The 19,936-nt window shown below is 34.2% G+C and overlaps 1 protein-coding gene across 7 annotated transcripts in view; it reads left to right on the top strand.

Moving 5' to 3' along the window:
• The window catches only part of SSBP2 (single stranded DNA binding protein 2), a 328,973-nt gene that overhangs the window by 223,715 nt on the left and 85,322 nt on the right, over positions 1-19,936 (top strand). For 4 of the 7 annotated variants that reach the window (XM_025388415.1, XM_025388413.1, XM_025388410.1 and 1 more), the window contains exon 5: positions 7,431-7,520. The exons of the other annotated variants lie outside the window; for them this stretch is intronic. In XM_025388415.1, coding sequence (XP_025244200.1) covers positions 7,431-7,520 — 90 coding nt within the window. The remainder of the gene's footprint in view (positions 1-7,430; positions 7,521-19,936) is intronic. 7 annotated transcript variants of the gene reach the window in all.

Here is a 19,936-nt window from a genome sequence, read left to right as displayed (position 1 = left end):
AAAATAAATGGATAGGAGATGATTTATTATGCAAACACAAAAGGAAAGCTGATCTTGCAATATTAATTTTGGACAAAATAGATTCAAGGCAGTGATTACTAAACATGAAAAAGAAAGTGACTTTTAATAAAGGATAGAATCCTCAGTAAAGATAAACATTGTGCTAATGAACACAGAATTAAAGTATGTAAGGCAAACATTGGTAGAAGCACAAGGAGAAATGGACAGACAACAATGTGGGCATTGTATATATATTTGAAAGAGCAAGGGACAAAAATTAGAGGCAATATGAAGATATTAAGCCAATAGATAAAAATGTAGACAGAGAATAAGGATATTTACTAAGTAGCCATGGGAAATTATAACAATCATTGATTAGACCACAAAAATTGTTCAATACATTTCTAAATACAAAAATTGCATAATACGTCTTACCTGGCCACAACTGGAAAACTAGAAAAAAACAAATTAAAAAATAAAACCTCCAACTATTTGTGAATTAAAGTGCATCTTTTATTACATCTGCAAACTTGATATAGGTGTTCTCATTTTTTTCGTAAATCATTGAATTACGGTAATATCCATTGCTAGTTGCATTCAATAACTGTTTGGCAAATAAATTGTAATCATTAGATGGCTTAAGAAAAAAATTGTGAACACCAATGTCAAACTTTGCAGATGCAACCCAGGGTAGATCCAGAGCCAAATTTGTAGTTTTATTTTCTTTGGATTTTAAAAAGAGGGCAAAATAGAGCACCTTGGTGGCTCACGCCTATAATCCCAGCACTTTGGGATGCTAAGGTGGGTGGATCACTTGAGGTCAGGAGTTCGAGACTAGCCTGGCCAACATGGTGAAACCCTGTCTCTACTAAAAATACAAAAAATAGCTGGTGTGGTGGCAGGTGCCTGTAGTCCCAGCTAATTGGGAGGCTGAGACAGGAGAATTACTTAAACCTGGGAGGCAGAGGTTGCAGTGAGCCAAGACAGCACCACTGCACTCCAGCCTGGGCAACAGAGTGAGACTCCATCTCAAAAAAAAAAAAAAAAAGGGGGGGGGGGGAAGCTACTAATTTAATAAAGATGTTTGAAAATAAATAATAAAACCTTAAAAAGGCAGGAGAATGCAAATAATTTGTTAAAGAGAAGTAAACATGTTAATGAAACAGAAAAAAAGTAAATTAATAGACCAATTCCTGGGAAAGATGATGAGAATGCTAATTCAGTTTAGGAGGGAGGAAATAAATAATCATCTCTGGGGACCTACAATTCAGAAAGACAGTCCAGGGCAGGTGGGCAGACTCTGCTCCACAAAGTCACCCAGAGATTGAAACTAACGGGTGCTCTGCCATTGTGTAAGGCATCCTTTTTTTTTAGTCTGCATGGCAGATATTAGATCTCTGAAACATTTGTGTTCCAGACAATAGGAGGAGAAGGAAAGGAGGGAGCATTACAAACAAGATCTTACGACCAAAGTTCTAGAAGTGACATGTGTCTCTTCTGCTTATATTCCATTAGTAAGAACCTGGTATTTGGTGAGAACACACGGGACTGAGAAATGTAATACAGCTGGGATGCCATGTGCCTGACTGGTAGAAGAAAGGAAAAACATACTTTTGTGGTCTACTTAGCAGTGTCTCTCACACCTGCTACAGAGGACTTTTATAAATTATGTAAAAGTAGTGTATATATGGATAAAACTAAATATTTCAATGAAATGAAGTGTTCTGAGAAAATGTAAATGAACCAAATTGAAGAAAAGAGAGGTAGAAAATATAAAAAGATAATAATTCTTTCCAAAATTGCCTTTGTCTTAGGCAGTTTTACTGCTTTACTGCTGTGTCTTTTAACTTTCAATAAGTAGATAAATACCATGTTATATAAACTTCTTCAAAGCATTATAAAAAATAATTTGCCATCAATTCCTTTTGAAAAGGTAGAATAATCCTGATGCTCAAGCTTGAAAAATATAATACATCAAAGGACATTCTAGACCCGTTTCATTGAGAATAGAGATGTAAAACTCCTACATAAAATGTTACCAAATATAATTCAGTAGCCTATTAAATGCATCATGCATGATGATCAAGCATGACTTATCTCAGAAATACAATGATGATTTAAGAAAACTATCAATATATGATTACTTATCTCCTGCTTCCCAAAAGAAACACTAAATAATACTACTCAAAAAATGAAAAGGCAAAAAGCATCTTTTCTTATTCCTGATTTCTTTGAAAATTGTTTTTCATAGTACTAGGCAAATGATGATTTTTTAGTATGATAAATAATATGTCCTCAACAATAGCCAAAATATTTTACTGTACTTTACACTAAAGTTGCCAATATAAGATACCTACTATCATTATTTTAAATGTTTCTCAAAAAGTACCTACCGATGGCTTATGTCTTAGTTCATTCTGTGCTGCTCGAACAGAATACCCGAGACTGGGTAGTTTATAAAGAACATAAACTTATTTCTCATAGTTCTGGAGGCAGGGAAGTCCAAGATTAAGGCACCAGCATCTGGGTCTGGTTGGGGCTTTCTTGCAGCATCCTCACGTGGCAGAGGGAAAACTACAATGAACTCCTTCCATCAAGCAAGCCCTTTTATAAGACACCTAATATCATTCACAAGGGAGGAACCCACAAGACCTACTCACCTCCTAAAGGGCCCGCCTCATAATACTATCACACTGGCAACACCTGAATTTTGGAGGGGACACATTCGTACCATAGCAGCTTAAAAACAGTACAGATGGCTAAATAAGGAAAATCTGTAATCCCCTGCTCAACCTCTTCCTACTCACCCCTCCCTTTAATCCCCTTTCCAGTTTCTAATAATCATAGCACTATTTTAATTCCTCTATTATCTTCATATATATGAATAATACTATATTATCTTCATATATATGAATAATACTATATTATCTTCATATATATGAATAATACTATATTATTATCTTCATGTACTTAAAATGCTTTTCATACACATAAAATTGTTTTTCCTATTTTACCAAATATAGACTGTCTTGATTCTTCACTGTATAATTAGGCAAACAGTTCTCTAGCATTCTTAGTAAATAAATTGTTATTCAATGTGTAGAATCTTGATAAATGCTAATTGTGTTTAGTAATAAATTGCATCCTAATTTTATTTTTAAACAAATTTGTATTTAATGCCTGTTGCTTTGAAACTTTCATACAGAGTATATACAACTTTTTTCGCTATCAGAAACCAACAGTGATAATAACTAAATTTAAAATAAGAAGGTTTTTAACTTTTATTTCAAGTTTTTATTTAACAGGAGAAAAATATAAAATAAGAGTATATTTCTCTGTTCTTGAAATTCAGAAAATAGGGAATTAGAATAAAATATTTTTAAAAATCAGTCATATAATAGCATTTCAGAGAAACAGGAAAATGGGAAATGATGAAATAAATAACATAAACATATTGACCTATGCCTTCTTAGAGGGTAGAATGATGTAAGTGCCAAAAGTTCCAGAGAAGATGATGATCACACAAACTGAACAAAATATAGCTACATAGAAACATGAAGAAAGATATGAACTTTCATAACTCTGTAAGTTCATTTTAATATTTCCTTGAGAAAACAATAAGAAAACAAATAATTGTTCCATACTTTAATTGATTTGAGAACACCAAATTTAAAATATTGGATTTATAAAAAGTCAGTAAAATTATATTTGTGATTTGGGAAAATGAAAAAGCAATAAAAAAGTTGTCACTCAAAAAAAAAAAAAAACAAACTTGAAATTTAGGACAGATGGCTAAGTAAATGCTTCAAGAGCAGTTAGAAAATACATTATCTGGCAGTGCATGATAAAAGCATGCAAATTGATCTGTTAGAAGGAACAAAACACTTTTAATGATAATATTGTTATATCTGCACTGAAGTCTTATATATTCAGTTTAGTTAGAGGAAATATTGTAAATCCATATTATCTGTATGTTTTTCTCTTTTAAGAGAGAGCTATAATGAAAACTCAATCCTAAGTAGTCATGGATATATTATATAGTAAAGGATTTTCTATGCTACTCCAATGGGAATTCACATAAATTCAGTGAAACTAATGCTTTCTAGTAGTTCTTAACTATAATTAAACTGTTTGCTCTCCTTTTGTGATTTTGTCACAACATCTTAGAGTAATAATACATGCTTTGTGATTCAGGCCCAGCAACGACTTTCTGGGGATCACGCACAAATTTGACTCATGAGTTGGAAGTAAACTTGAGAGAAGTCTCAGAAATTTCAGCAATATAACCCAAGAACTGTGGTACTTCTCCCATCTAAATAAATTTCTAATTCCCAAAGCTGCTTATTTACCTTACAATTTCAAAGCATGCATTATTTATTTGCTACTGTATATAAATTAGCAACTTAGGCAGTTTGAGAAATATACTCTTTTACAATGCTGAGAGCACCATTTAGTGTACCTCTATAGTGTTTATTATCAGCACATGTTAATGATCAACAAAGTGTACCAACCAAATGGTACCCTAAGCTGAGTCCGCATAATACAGTAAAGAGGGAATTATCTTTTGCCAATAAATCCCAGCAGAGTGAATGGATAATTTAGCTAAAAAATGTGGTCCAAAAAGTGAAGTTTGGGCCAAAATGCTGTGGACTAGTGCTTTGTACTGGGTATACTGGATAATTACCGGCATTCAGCACACTTCACTTTGTGTCCTTAGGTCAAGGCTAGAAGTTGCTATCGCATCGGATAACTCATCATGTTGTATACGATGAATCATCTAGCTATAAAAATCCTTGTTTTCAAGACACTTCTGTTGTTGTGCCTAAAGTATGAATATTAAGAAAGAGGAACTTCCACAAAATTGTTGTGCCTCTGTGAAGAATAGGTGCAAACTATAAAAATGTGGTACATCTTGAAATGTAGGAAGGGAAATCAGTTAGTAGTCACTGTAACTGGATTCATTCATTTGTTTGATTTGTTGATTGCTTGACTATCCTATTTAAAATTACAATCCTTGCCTATTTTACTGGGAATTCTCTATTCCCCATCCTTTTTTCTTCTTAGATCGTGGATAAATATATTTGGTTTGTTTTACTCATTGTCTTTCTTCCCTCACTAGAATGCTGACTTTATGAGGGCAAAGATTATTTTTCCTATTACATTAACTATTATATTACAAAACTTAAAAATCCTTGACTGCATGTAAGAAGAGAGAATAAATTCAGTATTCTTACTGAATTTATTAAATATGTTTAAAGGCATAAGATGAAAATTCAGAAGCCATTTTAAAGGTTTAACTTGCTTAAATCTTCATCCAAATGATTTATTTTATTTTGCTTTTACATAATAGCAAGTAGAAAACCCAGGAAACATATATAATTAAGAACTTGGAAGAAAACCCTACCAACCTAGCATATGATACACCTTTAAACAATGTAGCCTACCAAAAAAGAAAAAAATAAATAAGCAATCAGTCAAATATTTAACTGTGAATTTTACATGTTTCTTTACCAGCATCGATTACCTGTTGAATTTTAGGTCAGCTACAAATGAATACAAATGCCTATTCCTTTGAATAGAGAAGAAAACATATTTTATGTAGTTCTTAGGCAACTGGAATTGAGGGAGAAATTGTATCTCCGAACTACACTAAAAAGTTTTAGTAACTCAGTAAATTGTGTTTTGTCACTTTGTACACATGCTCAGTGTTATAGTATACATTTGAAAGTACAGGTGAGTGTGATTTCCAAATTTGTCTTTTTTAATATGTCTTTTTATTGTAAAACAATTTTCTGTTCTGCAGTTAATTATAACAATAGTGATAGGCTATGTCTAGCTTTTCATACGAAGAGCAATTTCTACATGACAGTAATTTCAGCCACAAAGATACAGATCAAATCTTTCTTCCTAGATCTGGCTGTAATCATATTTATTTAAACTAAAAGAGGTTGTGTTTGATGATACTTTTTCCTTCTTACCCTAACATTGTTGTATTAAAATTTTACACAAGTTTAGTTAAAATGAAAAAAAGCAATTTACTTCTCATTTTTTAAAAACATGAGTGTTGCTATATAAAGCTCAATAGAGCAATAACTGACAAATGGTAGGTATTCCATTAATGTGCACTAATTGAAATTGCATGTTTTTTCTTAGAATAATAGACTCATGTTTCATCTTAAAATCTAAGAAATACTATTTCTTCTTTTATATTCATATGCCTTATCAGAAGTTTAAAATTTTGACATTCATAGGTAAGCAACATTTCAGATAATCACATTTAAATCTAGACTTCCTCAGGAAATACTAAAATCATTGGCCTTAATTATTTAACAACTGTCAGTACTATAAAATAAACATATTTAGTATTTTTTATCAATTTATATACTGGGAAATGAGTGCTACAAACATACTGAGATTTTACATCTTATAATGGAATATTAATGCATGAATGAATACACTGAAATATAGGTGAAGATAGTGCAAGAGATACACTAGATACAAGTTTTGCTTTGATTTCTCTTCATAGCAGAACTGTTCAATTCAAACTGATCTATGTTCAGCGTATTTCTGATCCCTTCTTGACTGTTTTTAGTATTTGTAATATGTCTAATCAGGTTGAGGGATGAAATCTATGATTGTAGAACAGTTGTATGTATAACTTCCCTATGTAAGTATTAAATCTATAATGTTGATTTTATTACAAAGAGTCTAACCCAAAGTTTTTCATACTCCTATTTTATAAAATGCCAGGATTCCGTGAAATAATTTGCAAGTGAAGCAGACTTTGAATTTTTCAATTTGATTTTTTTCATAATTTATATGAGACTATTCTCTCCAAATCTAATTTTTTTCTCCTATTCAATCCTTTATTTACTTTTTTGTCCTCACCACCCTATATATTTTGGCTACCAATTACAGTATATCAGAAAGTGAATAATGTGAGTGTTGCCACCTATAGGCAGGAAATTTAATTATACTTGTTTATGACATAAAAGCATAATCTTAAAAAAAGATAATTATTTTTATCAACTCCTACAATCTACCCCACCATTTTCAAACTTTTTACCTATTTATTCACCTATTTGTTTTTGATGTTGCCATTTCAGATGCCTGTGCCTTAAAGTATTAAAGCATTTACTAAGGCTTTTATTATTTTGTCATAGTACTATTTGCATTTACTATATCATCAAAATATCCATTATTAAATTTATTTGACTTCACAAAGTTTAAAGAGACTTGTTAAAACCAACTAATTAAACCAGTCATATACTAAACTATTGTATCTCAGTTTACTTCTAGGATGGGGAAAATTACCAGTATTTGTTCCCAGGCATGAAAGAGCATCCCGTCCTGCAATCTATTATCATTAGTCTTTGGTTTTGTGCCTTCTCTGTAATGATATAGGTTTGTTTCTCCTTTATTCTTTGCAGAGTGCTGCAGCAGCTCCCAGTCCAGTGCTAGGAAACATTCCCCCAGGAGATGGCATGCCAGTAGGTCCTGTACCACCAGGGTTCTTTCAGGTACTCAGAGAAACTCTGACTAGGAATGTTAAGGCATAGGAACTCCTGTTTGATTTTATTAAAGATATGAAGGAAGATAAGGCTATTTTAATTCTTAAGGTAAACAATAATGTGTAGCTAACTCTTGAATATTCAGATTGGTTATCAATTATATCCCTTTCTTCTTATGTTTTATATGTTGTTAGATTATGTATTTACTTAGTCATTTTGTTGTTAATTAAGAAAGAAAAGGAGTTGAGAAATACAAACTAGCACATTAAATTAACTGTGGTAAATATTTTGTGGGAGAACAGACTAAATATGAGGTTCTGAAAAGAAATGGATATTAACTATACAAGCTATTCATATCTCCATAGACAAGATAATTAAGATTTGGCTGTACTTTCAAAATATAACTAAATTATAATATTAATTTATCAAGAATTACAGGCTATATCAAAATATGTTTGAGAATTATCTTTGGGGCTTTTAAGCTGGAATTTTTATTAATATTGTATAACATTTTAAGATCAGATTTCAAATATATGTGAGTATTCTTAAATTTCAACAAGACCACTTATTTTAGCAATGATGGTAACAATTTTATAATGACAATACAGTACAATACAGTATTTAACTTTTTAAAATTTCACAGCATCTACTTCTTAAATCTGACAGTTTTCTAACTCAAACCAACATAAATTCCAAAATTTACTTTTAAATTAATTATAGTTAATTTTATAATACCATTTAAGAAAATTAAGAACTTAGGAACTAAGAACTAGAGTTGAAAGGCATTACAGGACCTAAGGTAATATGCTGTATTGTTAATGAATTACATTAGGTACTTATAAACTAATTTGTCAGTTCAGTTTTGTATTTTCAGAGTTCTTCATAATCATTTGTTAGCTAATTCACACCATCATTGCAGGATCGTCAATGTACTTATAAATGTGAAAATAAAGAAATACAATTATAAATAATTTTCCAAAGTATATCAATTGAATAAAAGGTCTTAATTAAAACAGAGTTCCAGCTGTAGTCCTTTAGAACATGCTTATTTATTCAGCTACTCTGTATTAATACCCAAGTAGTCCAGAAAAGTCTTCTTAGAGCTCACATTCTGTCATGGGGGCGCTATCTTATAATCTAGGAATAGACTGTAACTCTTGATTATTAATTAAACCACCACCATTTCAGATATTGATAATAAAACTAACACTTAACTGCTAACGACATGCCATGCTTCATTCTAAATGCTTTACATATATAAACTCTAATCCTCACAATATCCCTAGATTTAAAATATGTATTATTATCATTCCCACTGTACAGATAGAGAAACCAAGGCATTGATAGCTAAGTGATTTATACAAAGTCAGAAAGTTACAGGGCTTAGATTCAAATCAAAGTAGTCTGGACTTTTGCCATTGAATTTATCTTTTAAGTCTCGTAGTTGATTGTTATTCATGAAATATTTCCAGTTCATTTTATTTTTTCCTCATCCCCTTATTTCTCTTGCCAAAGATGGGTAGGAGTTAACAGAGTAAATCAGAATAATGTATATTTGAGAGTTACTGAAAGTCTCTAAGAGGCACTTTTAAAAGAGGGAGCAGGTTGGGGAGGAAGCCAGATTCTTTCATTCTAGGGTTAAGCAAAGATGTATAAATCCATACATTTTCATTTTCACATTTTGTAGAATGAACTGTTCTCCCTTTCCCTATCTTTTGTCTCAAAGTCTCCGTAAGGGTAATTGAAACAGTTAGCTTTTAGTTTTTCCAATGTGATAAATATTTGAGTACTACTGTATGCCAGGCACTGTAGTAGGCATCTAAAAATGAGCAGGTGTAGTGTGTACCTTCCTGAAGCTTATTGCATAGCCTGTGAGGCATTATTAAAAATAAATAACTATAATACAGTGAAATATGTGTTTTAACAGAGTAAAGTTTAAAGTTCTGTGATGACCTGGATGAGAGAGCCATTAAATCTACCTGAGTTGGAGATAAGAGTAGTATGGAAAACATTGTCCACCAAAATAAGCAGAGGAATTACATTTCAGAAAGTCAGAATAGTATAAGCAAAAGTGTGACTGCATCAAAATGATCTGTGCAGAGGTGTTCAGAGTAATACATACAGAAGGTAGGGGGAAGGGTAGGTAGGAGTTCCAAGACATAAAATTGGAAAGATATGCGCTAGCATGCCACATGTTAAGCACTTGAGTCTTTATTCAGTAGGAGCCATCAGAGATCTTTAGGAAGGGCAATGACCTGAATTCATACTAAATGGTAGATTCAGGCTGTGGTAGGCACCTGTGAGAGAGTTGTATACAAAATCCCTGCCCTCAAGAAGCCCTACAATGTGATAAATGAGAGAAGAGGCCATTACAGCATAGAAAGAAAATGGCTGTAGTGTTCTCTTAGAACAAATCAGAAGGCCCCCAAACCAAATCTTGGGAGATGCGTAAAAAGTATTGTCAAAATAGTAAATGAAATCCAGTTTGGCACTTAAGGATGAGTTATGAGTTAGACAAAGGAAAAGAGGGGAAGAACTTTCTAGGAAGAGGGAAAATAATTTACAAAGATCCAGAGGGAAAAGGAGAGAGAGAGAGACCAAGGAAAACTGGAGTTTAATTAGCTAAAGGGAGAGTAGCTGGTGATGAAGCTTGAGAGGGACTGTAGGGCCCTTGTAGGTTAGAAGAGTTTGAACTTGATCCTAAAGGCAGTACTAAACTACTGGAGGATTTTAAGCAGGAGACAAACATGTTCATATTTGCATTTTTAGAAAAATCAGTCCAGCTACATTGTGTAGCCAGAATTGCAGAGGAACAAGTCTGAAGATAGGGAAAGAATTTAGGAGTCATTTACAGTACTCCAAGTGAAATGTAATGGTGGCCTTAACTAAGATAGTGGTGGTAAGTATGGGGAGATATGAAATAGATTTGAGAGACAGAAATAAATGCAGGATAATGCAAAATAAGGGAATTCAAGGATAATAATTCTGGTTTCTGGCTCTAATCTGGGCAGATGTAGGTACCATTTTCTGAGCTACAGACCACAGAATGAGGAATACGTTTGAGGTGGTACAGATAAGGTTCCCGTGAGTCCTCCAATTAGACGTATCTATTAAGCTGATAGACCTGTCGTAGGTTTGAGGTCTAGGACGGTAATCTAAACTAGAGATAAAAATTGCAGGGCCATATCATATTAAGGGTACTCGAATCCTCAGGGGTGGATGAATTGTCTGGGGAGAAAGTACAGAATGAGAGGGTAAGAGAATATACAACTGAACTACCAAAAACACTAATATTTAAAAAGAAGAATCCATTACAGATGCAGCCCTGTTAGTAGGTTGGCTATGATAGCAGCTCAAGGAAGAGACTTTCTGAACTGATTCAAGATCATTGGCAGTAGAATTAGAAAGGAATAAACAGTTCATAGTTATGTTTGGTAGGCCTTAATTAACCAAAGTTAGGGTAGAAGAGAAAGAGAAGAATCAAGGATGATTCTGAGATTTCTACTTTGGGTCTCTGGATAAGTTTAGTGTCTTTATCTGAGTAATGAAAGACAGGAGGTTGAAAAAGTTTCAGATATGTTTGAATTTGATACACAAGCCATTTCTGTTTCTCTAGGCAAACTATTTCAGCTAATCCCAAGTACTTTTTTCCTCTATTCAACGTTTAAATATGTCTCCCTATAAATGCCTCTTTAAAGTATTAACTCAAAGTACCAAAAATTTAAAAAAGACATATGATATTATTATCTTTTGGTACATATAATGATGGGATCAAATGACTCAAGTATGTCCTAAATATCCACTGGTTTCCTGCAGTTGCTGAACTACAGTGTGATTCTGGCCGTAATGTCAAAATACATATAGTTAGTGAGGAGTAGCTGCCTTCCATGAGTAGAAATAGCAACAGACAATCATAATTCAAGTTCAGACCCCCATTTCTAATCTAATTCCAAAGAGATGTTGATCTCCAAGAATGATCCAAATCTGGAGAACCTGTAATGGAGTATCAGTTCACAGTTCATAAACTCTAATACCCAAGATCAGGCACAATCCTGATTATTAGTTCAGGACAAGGCAAAGAGGAATAGAAGCAATTGGAAAAGAGCTGGGTGTGGCTCCTTCAAGTGACAAGGTCCAGAAGGCTGGCTAGGATGAAGACTCAGATTCTCCAAAGAGCCAGACTTGGATATCAGGGAATTCCTGGTTCAAAAGAGACTTAGTCAAAATGGTGTTAAATAGTTGTTCCAGCCTCTCCTGGTTGCGGTTAGAAATTATGAAGGGTGGTTACCTCCTATTGCCTTTGACTTTTAGATAATGATAATATTTTATAACTTATATTCTTAGTAAATGCAAAGCTTATTTGGAGATAGCCTGAATGGACTGGACCGAAAAAGAATTTAGCCTGTTAGAATTAGTGAATAAATGAAAGTAAAGAAGAATTTATAATTTGCAAATGAAGCCCCACCTAAGTATTTCTGAGCTCTCCTTACTTTGTGATTGTACTGTAAAAACTACATTGAAACATTTCTCCTAAATAGACAAACACACTCCCTTTTTTCCTGTTTACATTACAGAACAAGCTCCCTCTTTGACTGTAAGTATAGACTTAAATTCATTACCAAGTAGAATGATCACAAACTCTGAACTTGTGAATCCATAACAACTACATTTGAAAAATACAATGAATTAAACTCTAAAATAAATAATTATGATATGACTTCATACACTTAATAAGTCCATTCTGAAAGGCAGTCTTTAGTGTCTTTCTATTTGTGACATTGTTCATACTTAAACTTTGATGTTTTTATTGAAATGAGAGAGCCTCTGTTGCTGAGCAAGACACCAATTAAGTAAAATCAGTGGGACTAGTCAGACATGCAAAAGGAGGTATAAAGTTAGTAAAATAAAGCCATTTAAAGTATGACATGTAGTTATTTACTTGGAGTCTGTTTTCAAATGAATAATTTGTATAAGAAACCCTGTAAGTCCTCAGAGTGACACCATGGAATGGATGAATGACTTTAGAGCAGCTTTCTTAAATTGGGAAGTCCTGCTTCTTGGGATCCAGAGGGAAGAGAGTAGACATGGCCATTGATCTAACTAAAAGTTTGGCAGTTTTTGTGGAAACAAGTACAGTATCTTGATACGGTGTGAATACACATCCATTGTAGGCACCCAGAACTGAGTTTGTACTCTTTTATATCCCTGTCTTATTCAAAGATTTCATAGTATGCTAAGAAATTTGAGTTATGTATTAAAAGCATTGATCTGCTGTTTATTCATTCTCATGGCATTCATACAAAAGGACAGGCAAAGGACTTTGATTCCTGTAATATAAATAGGTAGCAGCCTTCCTTATACCAAGTGGGTTTACTTCTCACTTGTGTATAATGATCAGAATAATTTACTACTAATAAAATGCACTAAATAACACAAAAGTACTAATTCTTTTCTTTAAAAAATTAGAGTATTAACTCTGTTACCTTGTAAAGTTCTGTAATTTTATGGATGAGTAAGTAACAAGGAAGCTTCTCTTGTGAATTTACTATAACTTATAGAACATTAATGCAATGGACATTCTTATTTTAACCAAAAAAATATTGAGGCGGGTAAAAATGCTTTTTCCTACTTTATGTTCTTTACCACAAGAAAACGTTTAAGAAGGAAACTATAACTTCTTTATCACTCTGATATCTAAATATATTCATATCCTTTATATAAAAACACAACATAATCTTTTAATAGGTGCTAATGTGGATAATATCTTTGAGTCTGTAACTAATCTGGGATATACCTGTAAATATCTAATTTTGAACTCTGTATAGACCTTTGTTCTCTTTTATCATGTATTTTGATTTTTATCTTGGCTATATTTACTATATTTTAGTCACTAGATCTTTAGTTTTATTAGCTGAAACTGTTGAAAAACTGGTAATATGTTGATGTTGGGTTGTAAATTTAAGACTTTGACGTGGATAAGATTATAAATACATGTTAATGATAAAGGATACCAAGTAATTTAGTTTCAGACCAAGGTGATCATTCACATTTTAAAATCTAAGTAGAATGAAACTCGGATATAGTAGAAAATATGTGACAGCAGGTTTTAAGTCACATTTTGTTTGCAGGCCTAAGATTGGCAGTGGTAAAGCTGCCTTGCCATCTAGTGGTAGTTTGCAGATATCTCCACTTGTTCAGGGCCTTTTTCCAGAGTTTCTATTTTTAGCAAGGCTGCACTGTAGCAAGCTGACCTAATGCTTTGACATAGTAATAACGCAATAAGAAAAAAAAATAGTAAGAAATTTCCTCTTTTCTCCATGGTGGTATTATTGACTAGGAAAGGCTCAATATAAACGACATTCATAAAGCAACAAGGACAAAAAGCTCATAGTGTACAATATTTTTGATATTTTAAAAGAAAAAGAATCAAAAATGAGAAAAATAATTATTTAATATAACACTCGAAAGTGAAAAAGAAAACCAGTAATATATGGTTTTACAAGTCCTGGTTAAATGTTTTTGGGAGATAGATGTTTAATTTATTTCTGAAAATAAATTCTGCATTTTGAAGATACCTTAGTATCTATATTCATCTACTCTGCTATTCCTATTCAGACTTTGTAAATCCAGCCATTTATATACATGTAATTACATAATCTACATGCCTTCTCAATTTCCTTCTGTTATTAGTCTTGGCATTACCTTCGCTTCCAGTGGTTTGCCTTTCCTCACTATGGCTGTTTCAGAAATTAGTCTCAGAAAGTACTCTGAGCCAGGACAAACTCCCTTTCCCTCTCAGGAAGTTATAGATACCATCTCAGATCTTAGATAAATGAACCAAAAGATTACTTGTTATATCCTTCTTAGTTTGAATGAGTAGGGTACTGAAAATCTGATGTAGAACTAATTTATTAGACTAGAATATCTAACAGCATTAATATATATAGTTCAAAAAATTCAGACATTAGAAATAGTATTTCTCAGAATTAAATACACCCAGGGTTTAGATAGTGGAGGTGAGGAAGTTGGCTTATTTATCAAACCTCAAGAAATAAAAACTAAGTTTAATTTTCTTAAAAATATAATTTTGAATCTTTAAAGAACAGAGATTCTAAACGTTGAAAATAGAGCAAATCTTTCCCTGTTATAAAGATAAAAGCAACTAAAAAAATAAAGGTGCCTAACAACTGCTGGCTTTGATAATGTTGTCCTGCAGTTGTGGTAATAGTTTTTCTGGCCTCAACTATTAGAACAAATTAAAACTGCTCAGCTTGAGTAACTAAGTAAGCTTTTTAAAAAATTGCAGTTCAGGCAACTAAAGACCCTACAGCAGTAACTGGATGGACAGAGAGCAAAGAAGGGAGTGTCAGGTATTCTGTCTTTACTTGGGTTTTCCAGTTAGAATCAAATGCAACACTTTCCTATTAGAAATCCAATTTTTTGTTTTTTATTTGTTTGCCATACCGAGTATTTAGGAGAAACGTAGGTTGGTCATTCTAGACCAGTATTAGGTTTTCCTTTCACTTTCATGCTACTCCTGCAAGCCAAAGATGTCCAAGACATTTAGTATGAAACAATAAAGCATCATAGTTTAAAATCACATCTGAGATAAGAGCTTAGCTGTTGTTCAGATCATTTGAAATTATACTTTTTCTTTTGAAAATATTACTGAAAATTCTTCCCAAAGTGCTGTAGTTTTTATTGAAGTTTCTTGATTAAAAAAAATGTATATAGACAGCAAATTGTAAATATGCAAAGACTATTTATAACACAATTTAGTTTAGGTTTTATTTTAGTATTGGTTACAGCAACAAAAATGCTCCACATTCTTTGGGGAATTAAAGATAAGGAACAAGTTATTAAATATATTATTAATTACCTATTTAGGGGGAATAGATTTGTCTTAAGCATATATTGGAAAGACATTAGCTTTTTAAAAGAATAATTTATTACTGGGTAGTGTTCAGGAACAATTTGTCTTATGTTCTATGTCAGGGGTCAACAAAATTTTTCTGTGAAAGGCCAGATAGAAAATATTGTAGGCTTTGCAGGTCACACGGTTTCTCACAACCACTCAACTCGGTTGTAGCATAAAAGCAACCAAAGACATTATGTAAATTAAAGAGCATGGCTGTGTTTTAGTAAAACTTCACTTACAAAAAAAAAAAAAAAAACAGGCAGTGGGCAACATTTGGCCTGTGAGCCGTAATTTGCCTACTTCTGTTCTACATGAATGTGATAAAAGGTAGCCTATGAGAGATCCAAAGGGTAAGGACCAGAGTTTCTCTAAGGGGGTTCTGTGGAGTACTAATACGAGAGTCCTAGGGGTCACCCAACTCTTAGAGGACTAGAATTCTTGGGGGTAGGGAGGATGGGGCCACAAATCCTTTGGTTTTTGTTATGGTTTTGTTGTTTGTTTTGTTTGTTTGTTTGTTTGTTTTATTTGTTTGTTTTGAGATGGAGTCTCGCTCTGTCACCCCGGCTGGAGTGCAGTGGCGTGATCTCGGCTCACTGCAACCTCCCCCTCCTGGGTTCAAGCGATTCTCCTGCCTCAGCCTCCCGAGTAGCTGGGATTACAGACATGCACCACCACACCCGGCTAATTTTTTGTATTTTTAATAGACATGGGGTTTCACCATGTTAACCAGGATGATCTTGAGGTCTTCTGACCTCATGATCTGCCTGCCTCAGCCTCCAAAAGTGCTGGGGTTACAGGCATGAGCCACCGCGCCCAGCTGCATCTGTTATTTTTTGACATTTTAATAGTAGCCATTCTGACTGGTGTGAGATGGTATCTCATTGTGGTTTTGACTTGCATTTCTGTAATGATCAGTGATGAGCCTTTTTTCATATGCTTGCTGGCCACATGTGTGTCTTCTTCTGAAAAGTGTCTATGTCCTTTGCCCACTTTTTAATGGGGCTATTTGTTTTTCCTTGTAATCTTGTATAAATGCCGTATATTAATAGATGCTGGTGGATATTAGACCTTTGTCAGATGCATAGTTTGCAAATGTTTTCTCCCATTCTATAGGTTGTCTGTTTACTCTTTTGATAGTTTCTTCTGCTGTGCAGAAGCTCTTACGTTTAATTAGATGCCATTTGTCAATTTTGATCCAACAGATTTTTATGATAGTTTGGATATGTGTTGGCAAGATAAAAAGACAAGTCAAGGATGAATGCAAGGCTTTTGTCCTGTGCAGCTGGAAAAAATGGAGTTGTTTACTGATGTGCATAAAACTTCAAGAGGAGGTGTGAGATGGAATATTAGAAGCTTGATTGTGAACTTGTTAAAATTGAGATGGCTGTTAGACATGCAAGAGGTTTTGAGTAGGGAACAAGATGTGAGAGGCTGGATTTTTGTGTTTGAGGCTTGAGCTAGAGATATAACTCTGAGAGTCACTAGCATATGGATTATATTTGAAGCTATGAGCCTGGATGACATCAACAAGATAGTGAGCATAGATGGAACAAGACGCTGTGCAATGATGGATCCCAGGACACTCGAATGTTAAGAAATTAGGAAAATGAAGAGGAACCAGCCAAAAAAAAGCAACCCTTGATACAGGAAGATAACCAGGCAAGGAAGTATGCTGGAAGTCAAATGAGGAAAATGCCTTGAGGAGAAGAATGATCAACTGTATCCAGTACTGCTGATAAGTCAGATGAGTCAGTGGCTTACAGTTGACCATTGGATTTAACAACAAGGAAGTCATTAGTGGTCTTGTTCAATGCAGTGCTTGGGGGTGAAAGCCTCATAAAAGTGCATCTAGGTTAACCTGAGAAGAGAGAAATTGGAGGCAATGAGTATGGCCAATTCAAGGAGTTCTGCTTTAAAGGAAAGTGAGACATGAGGCAGTAGCTGGAGGGAGAAGTCAAGGGAGATCAGAGAAATGCTGCTAGGAGTGAAATGTTGGCTCTTATAAACTATATTGAGGAACAGAGAAAAACAGCCCTGTTGGCAACTGTGGGAAAAGAGTATCTGCTATTCCCATCCTCCCAAGCAATCACGTACCATTTTCAGTATAAGAAACAATGCTAGGGGGCTGTGCACAGTGGCTTACGCCTGTAATCCCAGCACTTTGGGAGACTGAGGCAGACAGATCACGAGGTCAGGAGATCGAGACCATCCTGGCTAACACGGTGAAACCCTGTCGCTATTAAAAATACAAAAAATTAGCCGGGCGTGGTGGTGGGCACCTGTAGTCCCAGCTACTCAGGAGGCTGAGGCAGGAGAATGGCGTGAACCCGAAAGGCGGAGCTTGCAATGAGTGGAGATCGCGTCGCTGTACTCCAGCCTAGGCAACAGAGTGAGACAACATCTCAAAAAAAAAAAAGGGAAAAGAAACAACACCAGGGAATAGAGAATAGAGTAATTGAATACCCTTTGTACACAGGAAAATGCTTATCAAAAAAGAGTAAAGAATAATTACTTAGAATGCCTGCAAATGTGAATACTACCTTCTCTATGTCATTTTTGTATTCTATAAATAATCTCTGACATCACAAATACCTTTGACATCCATTTGGATTTTTATCAACTATTGTGTGTATGTATTTAAGATGCATATATTTCAAAATGTATGCGTGTGTGTATATATATTTATATATGTATATATTTATATATTTTATATATGTATATATTTTATATATGTATATATTTATACACATTATGTATATATTTATACATATTTTATATATTGTATATTTACATATATTTATATATATTTTTATATATTTACATATCTATTTTTATATATTTACATATATATTTATATATATATATATATTTGAGATGGAGTCTCCCTCTGTTATCCAGACTGGAGTAGAGTGGCACAATCTCAGCTCAGTGCAACATGTGCCTCCCAGATTCAAGCAATTCTTCTGCCTCAGCCTCCCAAGTAGCTGGGATTACAGGTGCCTGCCACCACACCCAGCTAATTTTTGTATTTTTACTAGAGACGGGGTTTCACCATGTTGGCCAGGCTGGTTTCGAACTCCTGACCTCAGGTGATCTCCCTGCCTTGGCCTCCCAAAGTGCTGGGATTACAGACGTGAGCCACTGTGCCTGGCCTCAAGATGTGTATTTCAAATGGGGATTCAGAAATAACTTTAATTTGTGCAATTTGAATTCTTATTTTGCTTATATTTATACTTTCAGCATTAGTCAAATTAGTAAGCTCTAGTTTCAAAACAGACTTCTTGGTGCTGTAATAATTTCTCAGTTCTATAAAATATAAAAATCTCTGCCGGGTGCAGTGACTCATGCCTATAATCCCAGCACTTTGGGAGGCTGAGGTGGGCGGATCACAAGGTCAAGAGATCAAGACCATCCTGGCCAACATAGTGAAACTCCGTCTCTACTAAAAATACAAAAATTAGCTGGGCGTAGTGGCGCACACCTGTAATCCCGGCTACTTGGGAGGCTGAGGCAGGAGAATCTCTTGAACCCAGGAGGCGGAGGTTGCAGTGAGCCGTGATTGCATCACTGTACTCCAGCCTGACAACAGAGCGAGACTCCGGTCCAGCACTTTGGGAGGCTGAGGCGGGAGGATCACAAAGTCAAGAGTTCAAGACTAGCCTGGTCAATATGGTGAAACTCTGTCTCTACTAAAAATACAAAACTTAGTTGGGCGTGATGGCGGGTGCCTGTAGTCCCAGCTACTTGGGAGGCTGAGGCAGGAGAATCACTTGAACCCGAGAGGTGGAGGTTGTAGTGAGTGCCACTGTATTCCAGTCTGGGCAACAAAGCAATACTTCATCTCAAAAAAAAAAAAAAAAAAATCTGTTTTATAAAAATACCGTGTTACATAGTTCAGATATGAGTTGAGTGGCTTTAAGTATAAACATAATGTCTGTCAGTAACCAAATGAATGTGAGAGTATTTTTTCATTCCTAAATAAGTAAAAACATATATATAACCAGCCAGTTATATCAGAAGACCAAGCCCATAGGCCAGTTTCTATAACAAATGCTGTTATCTCTGCGTGGGAATTTGAAAGGACCACCACTTAATCAGTAGAAACTTCTCAAGCATATCAAGATATCAGAAACTTAGGAACAAAATGCTGTGCTTTTCTGCAGTGATATATTTAAATAAATTGAAGTATCTATCTTCCATACTTCATCTGGAGCAAGTTTACATGAAAGTAGGAATATAAAGTAGGGAAAAGGGAGACGAGGAATAATTTTGCATTCTTTAATGAAAAGTTAAGGTGATTTTTAAAAATTATTGTTTTAGCCTCTTTTTGATTAAGTCAGCCTGATATTTTATCCTAAGTTATAAATCTCAAATCCTTATTTTCTTACCCAAACTGGTATTTTTAAAAATATTGGTTAATCTGTCACTGTCATTTTAATCAGTAGTAGGAGGCAGCACAGGAGTACAGTAACTCCAGATACTTGCCTCACACCGAATTTTTCTGAAT

Source organism: Theropithecus gelada, chromosome 6 (genome assembly GCF_003255815.1).
Source record: "Theropithecus gelada isolate Dixy chromosome 6, Tgel_1.0, whole genome shotgun sequence".
Classification (NCBI taxonomy): domain Eukaryota; kingdom Metazoa; phylum Chordata; class Mammalia; order Primates; family Cercopithecidae; genus Theropithecus; species Theropithecus gelada.
Note: the sequence above shows the minus strand (reverse complement) of the source record. Positions and strands in the feature narration are given on the sequence as shown.